Source organism: Charadrius vociferus, unplaced genomic scaffold (assembly GCF_000708025.1).
Source record: "Charadrius vociferus isolate BGI_N301 unplaced genomic scaffold, ASM70802v2 scaffold360, whole genome shotgun sequence".
Lineage (NCBI taxonomy): Eukaryota > Metazoa > Chordata > Aves > Charadriiformes > Charadriidae > Charadrius > Charadrius vociferus.
Genome location: NW_009646493.1, coordinates 489,416 through 508,257, shown reverse-complemented (window position 1 = coordinate 508,257; position 18,842 = coordinate 489,416). Strand labels below are relative to the sequence as shown.

At 41.2% G+C, this 18,842-nt stretch overlaps 1 protein-coding gene across 3 annotated transcripts in view; it reads left to right on the top strand.

Annotated features, from left to right (window-relative positions):
* ZFAT (zinc finger and AT hook domain containing) overlaps positions 1 to 5,017 on the top strand; it is a 78,921-nt gene extending 73,904 nt beyond the window's left edge. For all 3 annotated transcript variants that reach the window (XM_009882905.1, XM_009882897.1, XM_009882889.1), the window contains one exon: positions 4,778 to 5,017. In XM_009882905.1, the coding sequence (XP_009881207.1) occupies positions 4,778 to 5,017 (240 nt within the window). The remainder of the gene's footprint in view (positions 1 to 4,777) is intronic.
* The last annotated feature ends 13,825 nt before the right edge of the window (positions 5,018 to 18,842 follow it).

The window sequence follows — 18,842 nt, the reverse complement described above, 5'->3', positions numbered from 1 at the left end:
CATTAGTCTTCTTTACCCTGCGTGACAAGGCTAATAAAATCACATTGATAAAGTCAGGTAGGAAGGTTAAATTAACTTTTTTTATTGGCCATTTTCATTTCAAAAGCATATAAAACTGGATAAGTATTAGATTGCTGCTATTGAATTGAATGAGATTCTGGTTTCATTTCATTTTCGTGCCAGCTGTGCTTTATTTATTTTTCTTTCTTCCTTATTTATGTATACTCGCAAAACTATATTTAAAATTATTTATGGGTTTTGATTTACGGTGACTAAAGTGAGACTGTATGAGATCCTTCTCAGACTGTGCTGTGCATTCTTGCAGCTCTTAGCAAATGTAGTGTAATTTTTCTGGCCTGAGGCATGTTGTCAGGGGATTATGTATAGTACATAAGGAGAAGTTAGTGTATATTACATAATTAAAAGGGCCAAATTTTAGACACCCCTATCTGCGTATTTGTTTGAGGATCTCTAGTATCAAGGGCTGTAATTGTGAGCTGATTCATAACAAGCTGTGAGATTTTAATTAGCTAACATCTTTAACTGCAGCTTTCTATCTGAATTCGCTAATGATTAGACTTTTGTCTGCCTATTATGATCTTTATTAGTAGATCGCAGGTGACTTTACAGTGGGGGTCTGCTACAGGCCACCTGACTAGGAAGACAGAGCATATGAGTCCCTCTATCGACAGAGAGGAACAGTCTCATGTTCACAAGCTGTGGTCCTCATGGGGGACTTCAACCACCCTGATATCTGTTGGAGGGACAACACAGCAGGGCATAAGCAATCCAGGCGGTTCCTGGAATGTGTTAATGGTAACTTCCTTCTGCAAGTGGTAGAGGAGCCAATGAGGAGATGTGCCATGCTGGACCTTGTTCTCACCAACAAGGAGGGGCTGGTGGGGAATGTGAAGCTCAAGGGCAGCCTTGGCTGCAGTGACTATGAGATGGTGGAGTTCAAGATCCTTAGGGCAGTGAGGAGGGCACACAGTAAGCTCACTACCTTGGGTTTCAGGAGAGCAGACTTTGGCCTCTTTAGGCATCTGCTTGGTGGAGTACTGTTGGGATAAAGCCCTGGAGGGAAGAGGACCCCAAGAAAGCTGGTTAATATTAGAGGGTCCAAGCTCAGGAGCGATGCATCCCAACAAAGAGGAAGTCAGGCAAAAACACCAGGAAGCCTGCATGGATGAACAAGGAGCTCCTGGACAATCGCAAACACAAAAAGGAAGCCTACAGAGCTATTCTATGATCTCGTGTATGTCCTTCCCTGTTACACAGGAGCTGACACTGGAGCATGTACCCTCAGGAAAGAGGAGAGGACAATTATGAGAAGGGAGTCCTGTGTATGAATTCACAAAACTTATAGAATGGTTAGAGTTGGAAAGAACCTTAAAGATTGAGTTCCAACCCCCCTGCCATCATCAGGGACACCTTCCACTAGTCCAGGTTGCTCAAAGCCCCATCCAGCCTGGCCTTGAACACCTCTAGGGATGGGACATCCACAGTTTCTTTGGGCAACTTGTTCCTATTGCTTTCAATAGGACTTAGTGTTTCTTTAATAATTAAAAAAAAAAGGTGGTGCGTGGGGAGGAAGAAGAGAAGAAAGTTAACAGTGCTGTATTTCTTTTCATGATTTAGCTCCTTGTTTTTCAAAGACAGCCTCAAGCTTCCATTAGTAAAGGGTACTTTGGTGATAACTATATTTCGTGACAACATTAATTTGTTTTTCTGAGGGTGGTTGCAAATTCTGTTGTGTCAAGACGAACATCCAGCATCACTCATGTGTGTAGGATGTTGAGCTTGAACTTCAGCATGTTTAAAGTAACTTTGAATTAAAATGTTCAGATGTGCTCGGTAAAAGAAACAGAGTGTGGAAAGGACTTCAGCTCATCCCTGTAGTTTTATCCCTATAATCTGAATCCTGTGCAACAAAGCCAGAGTCAGCATCAGTACGTACAATTGTGTTCTTGCGTTAAGGTCAATGACAATGGCAAGATTCTCTTTAGATGTTAAATTTTTCATCAGATAAAATCCACATATATTTCATCAATATATCACAGGCATACTGACTCTGGGACCTCTGAATAATTTAACACCTGAACACGCTTGTTATTGTTCAGGAAAAAGCTTTATATAGCCTGATGAATTAAGTGAAAGTTCAAAGTGATATGAAGTCCTAAGGGGTTTCTGCGTCTCTGAAATTTTCATCTGACAGATATTTTAAACACGGAATTAAAAAGTAAAAGAAAAGGCAGTGTACAACAATGGCAATGGTTGCTTTGGGAAAAAATGTAATTAGAAAAGAGCATCAGGAAAACAAACATATAGAACTTCTTTTTCTCCTTGCTGGTCTCTAAGGAGTCAAACAGATGCTTGGAAGTTTTGCTGTAATTCTTCCCTTCTGTTCCTGCTCCCCTCTTAAGCAACAATACTGATCTTAATTGTATTTTCTTGAACTTGATTATTCTAACACTACTGTTTACAAAACAATGTCATATAAATGAGAGTTGGAGAAGAAATTTTGAATCAGCTTCTAATTAAAAAAATAGCCCCTTTCTAATTTGCATAATTTAGATCCCACACTTTGCGAAATCCACCATATTTGACCTGTTCTTTTCAAAATCACTTACGAGTTCGGTGCTGCCAAGAGCACACCGTATACTGCTCTGAGGTACAAGGGTACACTGAGATCCAGTACATCGATATCTATCAATCCTTTCTTCTCTTTTTATTACGCCTGGTATGGTTATTGGAAGTACCATGGAGTTTTGCTTTCCATCATGAGGTGTAGGTGAGCCAGCAATTCTGTCTTCATTCCCTGTTTGTGTAAGTGGACAATTTATAGACACACTTGAGGATATGAAAAACGTATTTGTTGTAGAGAATGTGACCTCCTACAGATTCAATCAGCTACTTTCTTACAGTGGGAAATAAACATGATTTCTCTCCGGGAGATTACTTCATAAAACATTTGCAAAGCCTAAATGAAAGAGAAATAGGCCTTAAGAAAAACAACCCATTTTCTGAAAAGAGAACGAAGAGAGGATTTGAATAACTGCATGTTGCATTTGCAGGTGGGTTGGTATTTATGATGGAGGAAATAAAACAGCTCTCTTCAGTGAATACAGGGAGTGGTATTGTACTGAAAACATCTAACAAATGCCTTTGCATGTATCTTGCATACTGTCCTGGTCTGAGGTAAAACAGAAAAGATTTTCTTTTCAGTAATTTTGCTTTTCAGCTAAGCCTCTTCTAACTAACTGAACTCTCTAAAATTAATGGCATATTTTTCAGAAAGTATCCGCTCCTAGCAGAGATAAGGTCTGATGTTTATAGTTAATGCTGAGGAATGGTATACAGAGAGGCTCTTGCTTATACTAATTGCCGTAACACCCAGGGCCAGCTAAATATGTTATTTGCCCCGTTGGAGGGTCAGAAGCGGAAAAGTGTAATGGGGTCGCACCTGCGGGGAGGACTGGACAGGACAGGTGACCCCAAACTGACCAACAGGGTATTCCATCCCATCTGCCTCATGCTCAGTATAAAAGCTGAGGGATCAAAGGGTCAGCCCTCTTTCTTCAATGGCCGATGTCCGAGGAGGACTATGTCCGTTTGTCTGCCTTTGATCCCCATCCGTGCGTTCCTCAGTCTAGTTCCTGAGTTCAGCTCTCGCCTGTTGCTGAGTCCAGTCTGCGACTTTCCCAGTGTCTGCTTGTGATGCGATCATCATCCTGGGAGCTCAATACAGTTTTCTTATTAGTATTTACTATTAATATTTTGATTAAAGTAGTTTAGTATCTTTTTCAACTCAAAAGTTTCTCTTTCATCTCTCATCCTTCTTTCCCTGAAGGGAGAGGTTGGGGAGAGCATCTGTCATTCGTTAGTGGCCAGCTCAGACCAAACCATGACCAAAAAATGGCTATTCTATTCTCTCCTCAAAAGTACATTATTTTACCACTAACACTTGAGAGAATGCATTTCCTCCACATGACTTAGAGTTTTCTGATGTGTTTTTACTGGGCTGGAGTACTTTGTATTGGAAATTTCTATAGTTTTGGTAAAGAATGAAAATTTATTCTTGAATTCTAGTAAGTACTGTATCTTAATAGAGGTTTTCAAAAGGTTTGAGCTCTTTGAAATTTGATACCAAATTGTGTTTTTTTCCTTTTTGACAAGAAGCAATAAAAATTCTGTTATTTTCAATTGTTTCTGTCACTGTCCTCTCAATAATGTAAACATTGTTGGCTCACAAACAGTAGGTCTTAGGAATCTATTTCAGTAATATTTGCATTTTTTCTATTAAAATTCCATTTAGGTTTACAATAAAATTTTTACTTCTATGAGCAATCTGTTGGCTGGGGGGAAAAAAAAAAATAAAGAAAAAGAAATGGATACAGTAGATTTGTTTTCCAGTGGTTTTCGATGGATTCTCATCTCAGTGCTACTAGAGGAATTGTTTGACTTCAGATTTATTCAAGTAAGAGTGGTTTTGAATGAATGACTGCTGAGAGATTAAAGCTGTCTCCAAAGACCTGTGTTCTTGGAACTTCACAGCTCTCTGTGCATATAACTGAGATGGTGTTACTGCTTTCAGTATTCTGTCTAGCTATATGCTTATTAATGAAAAGTGCTCACTACAAATTCTGTGCAAAACTGACATTTTCTTTCAAAACGATCTTGATTTCTAATTTCTGTGCTGTATTTTCCATTAATCGTCACAATACCAGGTGCTTATTGGAAAGGTGAAATTTCTGTAACCTCTTCAATTTCTCCTTAGGTGAAAGAAGAGGAGCAATCAGCCAATCACACTTTGATGATTCAGGAGACACTGCAGCAGGCTTCAGTGGAGCTGTCTGAGCAGCATCACCTGGTAGTCTCCTCAGATGAAGTGGAGGGAATTGAGACAGTGACTGTCTATACACAGGGTGGAGAGGCTTCAGAATTCATAGTTTATGTTCAGGAAGCTATGCAGCCTGTAGAAGAACAAACTGTGGAACAATCTGTGCAGGAGCTCTAGAGATTAGTGTTCAAAGGAGATGGCTACTTGATTTGCCAAAGCCAAAAGTTTCTGGGTTTTTTTTTGTTTTTTTCTTTCTTTGCCAAAAGCAACCAAGCTAACAAATTTTCAGTTGATTTGTGAAATGAGACCTTGTTACTACATAGTGGTCTGACTGGTTGGATTGTATCAGTGACTTAGGTATATTATGTACAAAACCTCTTTGGACTTCTTTTTTTTTTTTTTTTTTTTCTAAAAAATGTTCATATTTTGAGGAAAAAGTATTCTTCCCCTTCTTAGAAGATCTCTCACTTGATTCCTGTAAATCCCCACAAATATTGTCTGTTCAAAACCATGTTACACCACAATAACAAAACATCTATAAAGGTAGCTAGAATGTCTAGGAAAGTCCATACATCCCATTTTATACATGCTTGATATGCATTTGACTTGACTGGAAGCAGAGTTATTTTTTCTTTAAATTAGAAGGGCTTCTTATTTCCAAGTACATACTTAGAAAGCGTTTGCCAAGTTGTGGATCTAACCCAAACAGAGGCTCAAGACTAATTAGAAACATACCACAGATGGACTGTAGTTTGTACTTGTGAGATGATCTTTTGAGTTTGGGAGGTATTTAAAGCCATATATGATAATTCTGGGTACCAGTAGGATGACTGTTATTAAGATAACTGAATAATTGATAACTCTTTCCATCCTACTGGATAAGTATCTGTCCAGTACCATATGATGAAACCAAATCTGTCAAATCAATGAAATATTCTTTTGTTTTTAAGAAAAAAAAATTATATTCAGATATTTGTAAATGCTATAAAAGATGTATGTTCCTATGTTTTAGACAGACATGCTTGTAAATATGATTGTGTGAAAGAACTTGTACAAAAAACTTAAGTAAATATTGAAAAGAATCTAGATCTTCTTAATTATGCATGTATATAGTTCCAGATTTTTCTTCATGAATATTGAATTGTTTCTGATTTAATATTTTTAAATTTGAGCTATAAAAGTTATTAATTAATAACGAAATTGTCATGTTTTCTTCTAATGCTCTAATTTCTTAAGTCTTGGGTTCACTTTCACAGTGAAGTAAAATTGCTATTTTGCATTGGCTCTGACGAAGTATTCCTCCAATTAGCGGTCTCTCGTAAAGAAAGTAGCTTAGTGAAGTCTAGGTGGTCCTTTCTGTGTGGTTTAACTTAGTTATAGATGTTCTGGGTAGAAAAGTGGAAAAAAGCTCTTGACTAAGTCGATGTAATGTGGTGAGTTGGTTGCCTGCTTCTGCTGAGTCTTCTGGGTTCTGTTAATGCTGTGCAAAATCCAAGTGCAAACATTTAGTGGTAGCTTCTCCCCTAACTGTGGTGATAGGGAATTTAGCTTTATTAATGGAAAAGAACTGAAAATTGTTGGACTTTGGTAGTAGCTAAGTCTCCTTGGGTTTAATCTTGAAAGTGCAGAATTTGTCCCAGGGATGTTACGTTTGTAGGATGGAGACTTTTTTGCCATTTGGTGTAACTGGCTGGAGCTTGTCACAAATGTCGGTGTTGATTTCTTATACGTTTAGTAAATTCGACTGGAATAAGCCATGAAGTGTTTAATAACATTTGCAACAAGATAGAAAGTGATGCACAAAATGTATCAACTTGGTTAATCTGCAGAAAAAACTTGGGTTTTGCAAGAATAATGCTTTCTACTACCTAAAAGAGAAGAAAGCAGTCTCAAAAAGTTTTCCTAGAATTTATTGAAATATTCGTAGCCCACTTGGTGTTAAAACCACATTTGGAAGAGCATCATAATCTTATGTGGTAACAGCTTAATGTAAAACCTTTCTGAATCAGTTCAATAATGATAGAATCACCTAGTCTGGAAAAGACCAAAAGACCTCAGCCTCCTTTTCTCCAGGCTAAACAACCCCAGTTTCCTCAGCCACTCCTCAGAAGACTTGTTCTCCAGAGCCCTCACCAGCTTCGTTGCTCTTCTCTGGACACACTCCAGCACCTCAATGTCTTTCTTGTAGTGAGGGGCCCAAAACTGAACACAGTACTCGACGGGGGGCCTCGCCAGTGCTGAGTACAGGGGAACGATCCCTAGTCCTGCTCGCCGCACTGTTCCCGATAGAGGCCAGGATGCTGTTGGCCTTCTTGGCCACCTGGGCACACTGTTGGCTCATATTCAGCCGGCTGTTGACCAACACCCCCAGGTCCTTTTCTGCTGGGCAGCTTTCCAGCCACTCTTCCCCAAGCCTGTAGCGCTGCATGGGGTTATTGTGACCCAAGTGCAGGACCCGGCACTTGGCCTTGTTGAACCTCATGGGCCTCGGCCCATCGATCCAGCCTGCCCAGATCCCTCTGTAGAGCCATCCTACCCTCAAGCAGATCGACACTCCCGCCCAATTTGGGGTCATCTGCAAACTTACTGAGGGTGCACTCGATCCCCTCATCCAGGTAGTTGATGAAGATACCAAAGAGAACCGGCCCCAATACTGAGCTGTGTTGAGCACTGCACATTGATTTCTTACCTCCATAACGAATACGTTTTCTTCTTTCTAGAATATGCAACACCTGTAATGCTATGAGGAGGTACATTCTTCCTCTTTAATGTAAGCCGTTGTACTTCACAAAGTGAGTGTCCAAAGATTTTCATTTTTTCAGAAGCATAAAGAAAATCCAGGAGAGCTTTGTTTATACCAGGCATTTGTTTGGAGAGGCCACTGCTTCCCGCTTGTCTTTTGTCTGGATTTGGAGTGACCAAAAAAGTAAGAATTAAATCTTTTGCTTGTTGAGCTCTGCTTCTGTTACCCCCTAAACAGCACAGATTGTTTCCAGTATAGTTTCAACTCTTTTATCCAATTAATCTTTTCCGAGGGTTATGTGACCTTTTCAGTTCAGGGGAGACAAGCAGTTACAGTTTTAAGTTAGTCAAGTAGCTCCTGTTTCTGAAGATCATACATTCTTCCCACACGCTAGTAATTTTCATTAGCATTTACTACACTGTACAATCTTCTGTTTTTTCCTCTTTCTTTGACACCTGAGGAATATCCTGGGTTTAGGCTAACAATTGGCAAATAATTGCTCTTTAAAAGCTTATGCATGCATAAATCGAGTAACTGGTGGGCTGCTGTAACACGTCTGCACAGCTCAGAACGCATCGAATGATTCTGGGAATGGGCTGAGCACAGAGGGGAGATAAGTCTTGGAATCCTGCAAAGATTTTGAAAAACGGAAAAAGGAAGCTGCAAATAATTTTAGTGGCAGCAGAGTCTTACCACTACAAACCCTTTTAGAAAGCCCCTCTCCAGCTTTCTTGTAGGTGCCATTCAGGTACTGGAAAGCTGCTACAAGGTCTGCCCAGAGCCTTCTCTTCTCCAGGCTGAACAGCCTCAACTCTCTCAGCCTCTTCTCATAGGAGAGGTGCTCCAGCCCTTGGATCATCTTTGTGACCTCCTCTGGACATGCTCCACCAGGTCCATGTCTTTCTTATGTTGAGGGCTCCAGAGCTGGACGCAATACTCCAGGTGGGGTCTCACAAGAGTCTTATCAGTCATTCTTATGCCTTAAAAAACTGCCAGCTTGGCTTGTCTTGTCTTGCTTAAATGTGGGGTTCTATTTCTGTAAGAAGGGTGAGGTTCAACTGAGCACTGTTCAACTGTTACTGAATTGAAAAGAATACTGATTTTTATTTTTTAATTCTTTTGATCTGAAAATAGTGATGGCATCACAGAGCACGTAGCAGAGCTGAGTGAAAGAGATGGTGTACACAAAAATCATAGTATATGGGTTGTTACAGTTTGTTTTGTGGTTTGTTATGGGTTTTCTTACACCAGATTACAGTTTCTGCTTTTTGTAGGTATGTTTGAGCTGTATGTGAAAGTCTAAACAGGGAAAGACATGAGCTCATCTGCACACTGCATCATTAGTGAAAATGCCGTTGCTTTGGGTAATGCTAATAATACGGTCTTTGCTCATAACGTGATAAACTGCAGATGTTCTTTTCCCTTTTGTAATCTGATCACAGTGAGGTTACTGAGTTGAACTGCACATGGCTCCACGGCTTCTCTATTTGCAATTCCGGCTTTCCCGTCATTATTGTACATCATTTCCATCAATAGCAGCACCACTCCATTTGTCTTTTTTTCTTCCTTGAAATGAGGACAACTTTTCATCTTGGAAGACTTTCATGTTCACTCAGTCACAGAGATGTATTTTGGCACATCCTGAGAGTATCAAACTTGATATTGTGACATAAATATGCAGTATCATATTCATCTCTGCTATAATTCCACAAGGTACAGGTAATTGGTTACGTGATCTTTTATGTGTTCCTGCTCTCAACTTGCCTGTATTGGGCTTTAAGTGTTTAAAAGCAGTGCCACACATTTCAAAGGACGGTGCAAATGACAGAGCCCTTGTTTTATGTTCCTAACAAAAAATTCCATTCAAGCCTGTTGTGTTCCCCTCAGTCCACCTTCCAGATGGTTGAGGCAGAGAAAGGAAGCCATCATGTGTTTCTTGGTAAATACTAATGGATAAAAATGCTCTGCTTATATGTAAACATAATTCCTTTCAGTCCCGTACAAAGCAGGTCAAGTACCAAACTAACTGTCCCAGAATGACTTTGTCTTTCTCAGAATGAGTTGCCAACCTGATCGCCTTTTCTCAGATGAACCAGCAACACATTTTAGAGCACAGAGCATGTTGACATCCATAGAAAGCCACCAACTATGACAGATATTTGCCAGGGGGTACAGACTCAGCCCTCAGCTAGGGTGGAGCTGAAGTTCAACAGGAGAATGCTGGAAAGGGACTACTGGAGCCGCAGCAGCATCTGGTTGGCAGGTAACTCCCGCTAGGGGGTATATCCCCGCTCTCAGCACGACATGCAGGAAGGGACTTCAGCTGAAGAGCTCAAGAGTTGCACGCTTGTTTTAGTGCTGCTGCCGTAGCTTAAGGTGCCTAATAAATCTTCAACAAATTTGTAAGCTCTTTGGATGAAGGAAAGGAATGGCAATAGTTATCCTAGTTAAAAAAAAATTTCTCAGACATGCACACATTGCTCCCACACTGCCGCCCCCTCTCCCCACCCCGGGGGGCGCAGGGGTGGGATGGGGGCTGCGGTCAGCCCATGGCAGCCCCTCTGGGCCGCTCCTCCCTCCTCACACCTCTCCCTGCTCCAGCGCGGGCCCTGCCCCGGGCTGCAGTCCTTCAGGGACAACCTGCTCCCGCCGGGGCTCTCCACGTGCCCTAGTCTCTTCAGAGGAAGGCTAACCCCATTGGCCTCTTTTTTTTTTTTTTTTTTTTTTTCTCTTAATTCAGTCGGGTTTTTTTCCTCTCTAACTCAGTCGGGTTTTATTCTGCTGAGTTCAGCTAGTTCCATGTCAGCCTACAACTCCTCAGAAACCATGACAGGAAGAAGTTGGAGCTAAGGATTACTGAAAATGTTCTTTGTCCTTTCCCCTCTCTCTCGGATTGGGTTTGCAGAAGTTGACCAGGGGGTTGAGGCCAAGTGCCCGTGTGTGCAGTGATCAACAATTTTTAAGGATTTAACGGGAGGAGAATAGGCAGGGATTGGTGTGACAGGAAAACATGAAATGATGGGATGTCATTGAGCAAAAGAAATACTGGGCCAAATAACAGTATTAACGTACTGTTGGGGAGAACTATTAGCTTGTAAGATAGAACCTGAAATAGTAGAAGCTCCTCTTCTTGAGTTACGCTATTATTACGCTGCATAAAAACCAGCCAGATGTTAGGACTGAGCCTGGTGAGAAGCACGGGGCAGCTGACCTCAAAGGATTCTCTTACACCTCAGATTTCTGGGGATTTAGTAACAACAAAGGAGAACCAAATGACAGAAGACTTGTTTTACGTTCAGAGCCACACCTAACAAGGATGCTTGTCAGAGCTTACTCTGAAGGAATTGATGGGATGTTAAATAAGACCAAAATTGTCGCTTATATTTTCTTATTCTTACATCACTTACTCTTCATGAAAAGTCCAACGCAAGACTTGAAGTGAGTACTGGTTGCCAGTAAAATACAAACCACAAAATAAAAATCTCTGACAGTGCTATAAATGACCTTTTTATTCCTTATAAAAATATTTTTTACAGTCTGGTTTGCTAAAAGTGGTTGAAGAGGGAAATTACAGTCATTGCATTGCACAGAGCTCTGCCTGATTTTTTTAAATGTTGTAAATTTTTCTGAAAAGGCTGGAAATACCTTTGTCAGCCTCGGTAAATTAAAAAGGATCAAAAGGTCTTCAGTGTTTTGGAATGAAATCAAACAGCTAATGGGAATTTATAGAACAGGCTTTGTTATGTTTTTTTCTTCAGCTCAAGGAATGTTATCTTCTGGAAAAGAAGGGATCGTTTTGTGTCGTGCACACAAACGAAATACACTGTAAGTGTATTTTACAGGAACACATAAGATATATGAGAATGAGACCACAGGAGCGACCTCATTTATAATATTCTTTATGGGCTAGCAATGAAATAAAGGACAACATATCACAGTGGATTACAGAGCTGGTCAATGTTTTTACAATTTATTTTAGAAATGGTTCCCCTTTTTGATTAGCCTTGATAGCATTTATTTTGCTACTACCATTAGGAGTGAAAATGCTTTCTGGGAGCTGAAAGCTAAATGGGCTTGGAGTATTAAAAATAAGAGTACAGACTTGGTTTTGGTGCTAGGTAGCTTGTTCAAACCCATATTCAAATGGTAGTAATCAGGTATTTCTTTCATCTAACAGTAACTGAATGAGTCAGAGAGTTCAAATCCAAGATTCGTTAGAAAAGGTGCGAGTCAAAAAATCACTATGCAATTAGGATCGAAGTAGCATGTCTACATGAGTAGATCAGTGGGGAAGTTTCTGTGGCTGTTGTAATGCAAGTTCGGTGGCACACCCGCTCTTCTCTGACAATATGATTTACAATTTTGGCAATGACAGAAATGTCAGGCAGTTGGCTTTTTAGATTATTCTGTCTAACAGATAACATCCACTACAGAAGTATTTTGTGTTAGAACAAACCAATCCAAGCTGCCAGAATTGGATTATTTTTTCAAAAAAGATCTGAAGTCATGTTACTGATGAGCGCACTCTTCACCAGTGGGACTGGAGGCAGAGTGGGAAGTAAATAATCCTAGGGCAACTAGTAAGAACTTCAGGCTAGAAAAAGAGTGGAAGACAAATTAAGAAACAGGGTTTTTTTTGTGATCATGTTACCAGTTTTCATCATGTAACAAGCTCAGAACTTGTCATACGCACCCAAATGTCAACAAAAAAACCCCACCTGATTTCACCTTGTGGCTTGTGTTGTCTCATTACAGCAGGTGTCTGTTCATGGCTCAACAGAAATAGGATACATGAGTAATGCTTCGGAATACTGGTGAATTACAGTTCTCTAACTGATGTAAAAAAGCCTGTGGGATTTATCCCCTGATTCTGGAAGGTTTTTTGTGCATATCTCTTACACCTTCATCAAAGGTCAATCAGTTTATCCAGCAAAACCAGCCATCCTTCACTTGGCCACAAGGTTAGCCTAGACAGTGACATTCTATTTAACATTTGGTTTTAGCTATTCAGGTTGCATTTTAAACCCTTAGATAATGAATTTCATGTGAAGCTTTGTCCATTTAGAGTGCAGTCCCACCAGTGTGGAGTTGCTTTCCATTTCCCTTTGGGTGATTCCAATACCTTGGGTGTTGATTTGGACTCCTGGGCACTGCCACAGTGCAAGAACTTTTTACTAAAAATCATAGTACTTGCAAGATCTTCTGGCATAACTGTGCTGTTTTGTGAGGTCAGAAAACATCTGTGGGATAGTAACACTTAAAACTACCAAAATTATTTACTGAAGTGCTAGACAGATGTCGGCTTTTGAACCTAGAGGTGTTCACTAAAGACAGTGTGGCATTCAGGTGCTGTTCTCTTCCATTTGCTAGAGGTTACTCAATAGCTTTGTCAACAGTAAAAGTCATGTAGGAGCTCTCTCATCTACTCCAAGGAAACTGGAGCATTATCTTAATCCCATACACTTCACTTGAAGCATATTAGAGAGTTTCACCTCAGCCCTCTGCTCACAGAGCTATTGGGCAACCTCAAGAAGGCAGCTCATCATGAGCCTTTGGGGACTTCACTGTTGTCAGCCAATATGGTGGTGGAAAAGGGTGCAGTGGTGACTGGATAAAACTCCTTACACCGGTATAGCTAAGGCTGGGAATATCATGGTAAGATGTTTTAGTTTTGCATTACTTGAATGTGTTTCTAAGTTCTTTTCCCATTTGCCTGAATAGAGTATTTTTTTTTTCCCGGGCAAAATGTCTTTGCTAATATAATAGCATCGGCAGTAGAAATGTGACCCACTATAGTTCTCTCTCTCTCTCTCTCTCTCTCAATCTCTTTCTCTCTCTCTCTCTCTCTCTCTCTCTCAGTGTGATTTTAAAAAAACAAAACAAAACAAAACCAAAAAACAAAAATGTGGACAAAGCTGTAGATGGTGTACTTTAGCCAGTCTCAGTGCTTTAATTTTCCTGGTCACAATAGGAAAAAAAAAAAAAAAAGCCTCAAACCAACTAGCTGACAGAAAATTTAAATTTGTATGTATTTTAGCACAAAATAAATAACAGAGGGCCTGCCAGAGTGGTTGCATTAAACTTTTTAGTGATTAGTCTAATCCTATTTTTATTTTACTTTTATTGAAACTACACCAGAACTTCCAGCTTCCCATGCGATGTATTTAACTACAGAGCCTTCTCCAGAGACTCATCTGAGTGAGGGAAACAAAGGAAGCAGGCAATACTATCAGACTTTTGCATAAAGATGCAAGATGTTCCTTTTGACTAAATCTAACACTTTTTTAGTCCTACTTAAAACAGGGAGTCAGCGTGAACTCTATTCCTGGTATTCTGAACTAAGCAAGATGCACTATGTGCGAAGTTTACTAGGTATTTTAGGGTTTTTTGGTTTTGTTTTGCTTTTTTTTTAACTGTCACCTTAAAACCTGTTGCAGCAGGAAGCGAAGTGCAACAGAAGATCTGGCGAGAATTGATAAAATGGAAATATATTACTATGTCTTATATTCTGGAGTCAATATAGGCCTGGGGTTTTTTTGCTACTGGTCTGTACTAGAGCAGAATTTACAGAATCACAGAATCACAGAATGGTCAGGGTTGGAAGGAACCTCTGGAGATCATCTAGTCCAACACCCCCGCCAGAGCAGGGTCACCTACAACAGGTTGCACAGGACGGTGTCCAGGCGGGTTTGGAATGTCTCCAGAGTGGGAGACTCCACAACCTCTCTGGGCAGCCTGTGCCAGTGCTCCACTGCCTTCAAAGGAAAGAAGTTCCTCTTCATGTTAAGATGGAACTTCCTATGTTCAAGTTTGTGCCCATTACCTCTTGTTCTGTCACTGCGCACCACTGAAAAAAAGACTGTTCCCATCCCCCTGGCATCCTCCCTTTAAGTATTTTTAAGTATAGATAAGATCCCCCCTCAGTCTTTTTTTCTCTAGACTAAGAAGACCCAAGTCCCTCAGTCTTTCCTCATAAGAAAGATGCTCCAATCGCTAATCATCTTTGTAGCCCTTTAGTCATTGGTTGATCTTGTGGTAGGTGCTGTAAAATCACACCAAAAATCCTTGCCCCAAACATCTTGCTCTTTAAGTAGGCAGGATTGATATGAGTCCTTAAAATACAGTTTTTCCATACCTGTAGCTGGAGAACTGGAGCAGGGAGTAGCTGTAAATCTGTGGCAGAGCCAAGCGAAGCCAGGTGCCCTTGTGTTGTCTTTCCCTTGGAGACACAAAACATGGAGGAAGCTGCAGAAGAGCCTACAGGCAGGTGGAGGGAAGCTTATGTGGAACCTCTGCTGGAAGAAAGCTTTTCTCACAGCTGAAAGGGATCTCAGCTGACATCCCTCTCCACTGGGGAGTGTCGAGCGCAGTGTCTTTATGCAATGCAGCGTGGAGACGGTGCGTACCTAGCAGTATGGGTCTGCAGCTCTGGGAACAAGTGAGAGTGTGGAGCTTCTTCAATTCTGATGATGGGTATTTCCATGACAGTGGGGGTGGAAGCATGACAGGACAGGTACTGGCTGAACGATAGCAGTGTGCTTTCTGTTATTATGCTGTTTTTCAAACAGTTACATTTTTGGGTAGTATTCTCAGTACAGGAATCAAGGTGGGACTAGCTTTCAAGAATCACCTCAAATACTGTGTTCAGTTTTGAGCCCCTCATGACAAGAAAGACATTGAGGTGCTGGACCATGTCCAGAGAAGGGCAACAAAGCTGGTGAGGGCTCTGGAGAACAAGTCTCATGAAGAGTGGCTGAGGGAACTGGGGTTGTGTAGCCTGGAGAAAAGGAGGCTGAGGGGAGACCTTATCGGTTTCTACAGCTACCTGAAAGGAGGTTGTAGCAAGGTGGGGGTCAGTCTCTTCGCCCGAGTAACAAGGGATTGGACAAGAGGAAACAGCCTCAAGTTGTGCCAGGGGAGGTTTAGGATGGATTTTAGGAAAAAGGTTTTTCACTGAAAAGGTTGTCAATCATTGGAACAGGCTGCCCAGGGAAGCGCTGGAATCGCCATCCCTGGAGGTATTTAAAAGAAGTGTAGATGTGCTGCTGAGGGACATGGTTTAGTGGTGGTTTTGGCAGTGTTAGGTTGATGGTTGGACTTGATGGTCTTAAAGGTCCCTTCCAACCTAGATCATTCTATGATTCTACCTGTAGATGCATAAAATGAGTGTGTTTTGTCATATATCTACTGTCTAGCCTGTAGTGGTAAATGTCAGTAGATACCAAGGTAGGACCGTAACACGGAGGCAAGCATAAACCCAGCTTGCAAAACCACACGTAAGGGATATTCTTGAAAAGCCCAAATTTGTAGTGTTGCAAGAGAGAAGTATTTCTGTCTTGATTTAACAATATTAATGTGTTTAGCAGCAAAATTCTGTATTTATAGTATTCTGTAGGTAAGCCACCAGGACTCCTTTCCCTCTGCTCGCCCCTAGAAGCAATGAAAGTGTGTTGTCTTAAGCTACACACTTTGATTTTTACTTTCTTCTCTCTTTTCACAGCCTAGTTCACTAGCTGTTAGTGCCTGTATTTTATGCTTAAGTTGGTTCACAAAGACTTCAGGGCACCGAGCGCTGTGAGGCATCAGTAAGGTTTCTACACTAGATGTCAGAATGTCCTATATCACAGCTCAGCATAAAGCCAGATTGGCATTTAATTGCATACTTCCCACTTGAGCCAAGATCCATCTGAATTGGACATTCATGCTTATTCCCTTGTGCTGTATATTCAGAAGGATATGCCATTTTGCTCAGCTTTCGGATCTCTTGCTGCTCTTTTGTTCTGCTGAATGCTTAGGTTGGTCCATTTTTCAACCTAAGTTCGAGGCAGTTTGCTTTATCCACATACTCAGAAATCTAAAAGGATTCTGTGTATTAAAGGTTTTTACTTGTTCTGAGAGGATAGATCCTGCTTACAAAACAGAAGGCACTAAGACTCGGGTACGGTGTGATTTACTGAGAATCCAAACCATTTCACTGAGGCCGAGACCACAAGGGTATATGAGATTGTCTTTAAATCACCCTCCCGGTGATTTAGAAGGACTAGTTAAATACCTGATTTAGAAACTAATAATTGAGCCTACGTGAGCTGGCAATTATGCGGGCAGTAATTGCATGTGTGAGGAGCGTGTATCATAAAAATGGGAACCAACGGGATTATACCACTTCTCAGGAGGTTTTAGAAATTGAGAGGAACAGCTAGTGTGGTTAAAAAACAAAATTAGCTATGCATAGGTAGAGATTATAAAGCATCAGCACACAAACAACAGAACTATTTCCCCAGTGCTGATGAGTTTGGGAGCTCATCGCCGCTGCGCGGTGGCCGAGGTGGGCGCTGGGTGGAAATTGCCGCGCTCCCGGCACACAGGTGTCCAGGGGACTCCTGCAGTATCTGGAATACGAGATGAAGCTGCTGTAAAAATAGATGCCGAGCTGTTGCTCGGGACTTTCTGAAGAGCTGCACCGTTGGTTTCTCAGCGTCCAAAGGTCAAGTCCTATTTGCATAAAACAGAGGATCACAACAGCTCGCCAGGCAGGTAACGGCCTGCAAAGACCCCGGGGTGCTGCCGTGTGCTTCGAGCCCAGCGCCTTTGCGATGGTTTTTGTAGCGTTGTAGGCAGCGGGGGAGTGCCCAAGAAGTCAGTCCAGTGAAAGAGGTAGTTTAAAACTCTCTCCGGTAACACGTACATTATCTTAGCAGAAATGCACAACTAACAATAAAGCGTTTCTCCCTAGGTGTAACTCTCTCTTACACTCAGTTACACAAAATTTGTAAAGCTGTCTATAAAAAGGTTGTCTGCTGACTGCAAATAGTGTCACAATCCTTCTGGGTTATTCTTGCCATCCTTCTTTGTCATTTGTAGGATAAAAATATTAGAGGTTAAAGCAGTATCATTCTTTAGTCAGTGATAGGTAGCTACAAGTTACATAAGGATGCAATTCTGTTTTTGATTGAAAACAAATTTTTAGTAATCTTAAAAAGGAGATTCATAGGCCGATGATCTTGAAGGTTGCACAGAGCTAGATGTCCAGAGCTGGTCATTGGAGGTGAGGAGTACTTTACATGCCCTCTGAAGGTTTTGAATATCATGATTTTTTTTGAAAATCAAGCAGTATGTAACACAACCCGGGCTTCCAGTCTTAGTTTTTCCTTTCTTAACATAGGTATCAGGAGTTCTCACCTACATCATGACTGGCATAACAGCGTGCTTATGGAGTCTGCATAACAGAAAACTAACAGGCAACAGAAAGAAACTTTGGAAGCTGGGATCAACAATGAAAATGTCGTGGGTATTTTGGAGACAGGTCTGGCCCTTGTTTCCTAAAAGGACCTTGGTTGTAGGTAGCTTGTCTCCGGTCCTGCCTCTGTCCCTGTCTCCTGGATGGACCTCAGACCTACGCTGTGGCTTTGTCTGCAGCCGTGCCTCCTGCCTGGTCTCCTGCTGCTCCTCTCTGCGTTTCCTAGATGAACCCTGGACCTGAATCACCTCCTCACCTTGTCCGGGACTACTGATGGACCCCGTTACAACCACCCAGCTCTGGCTGTGCAGTTTTAGGTCTGACTGACAGACTGAACACAGCAGTCGGGCCCTGGTGCACGACGGGCTTGTGACTGCTGCTGCGATATGAATATCTGGGAATATCTCGATCATTTAAGCATGTCTAATGCTCTCTGTGGCCTTTATGTAGCTGCAAAGCACAAATACAAGCCAAAGCAAGTACACCTATCCCAACTTCATTATATGCATCTGTAAGTAATTTGAACATTGTTTTCCTAAACACTTTTAAAATTTGTAGTGTAAAACTATAGCTTCAATTCTAAATCCCAAATTAAATTATTCAGCATTAAAAAGAAACCTGGAAAATGAATTCATCTGTACAGTAAGAACTTTGAGCATTGGAAGACATCTTCCACACTATGTATCTATACTAAGGCCTGAGATGCCGCTGAAATTTTGAAAGGAAAATGTTGCCTTAATGCAAAGTAAACTACTCTGTTTAATTTTTTTCTAATCTGCATATTAATTACTGTCACACAGCTGATGCAGTGGGCTGCAGCTAGATTCATCCCGTTTAAATCAGTTTAATCCTTTGCAAGCCTGCAAAAGTAATTATTCTGCATTTCCATCTAACACTGTGTAATAGAAACTTCAATCTGTTCAGCTCCTGCTCCAGACCCTTGGTGACCTTTTCGCTCACACACCAGCAACGCTGACTCCAATTAATTATTTCTTTCATTGGGAACCTTCTTGCATTGATCT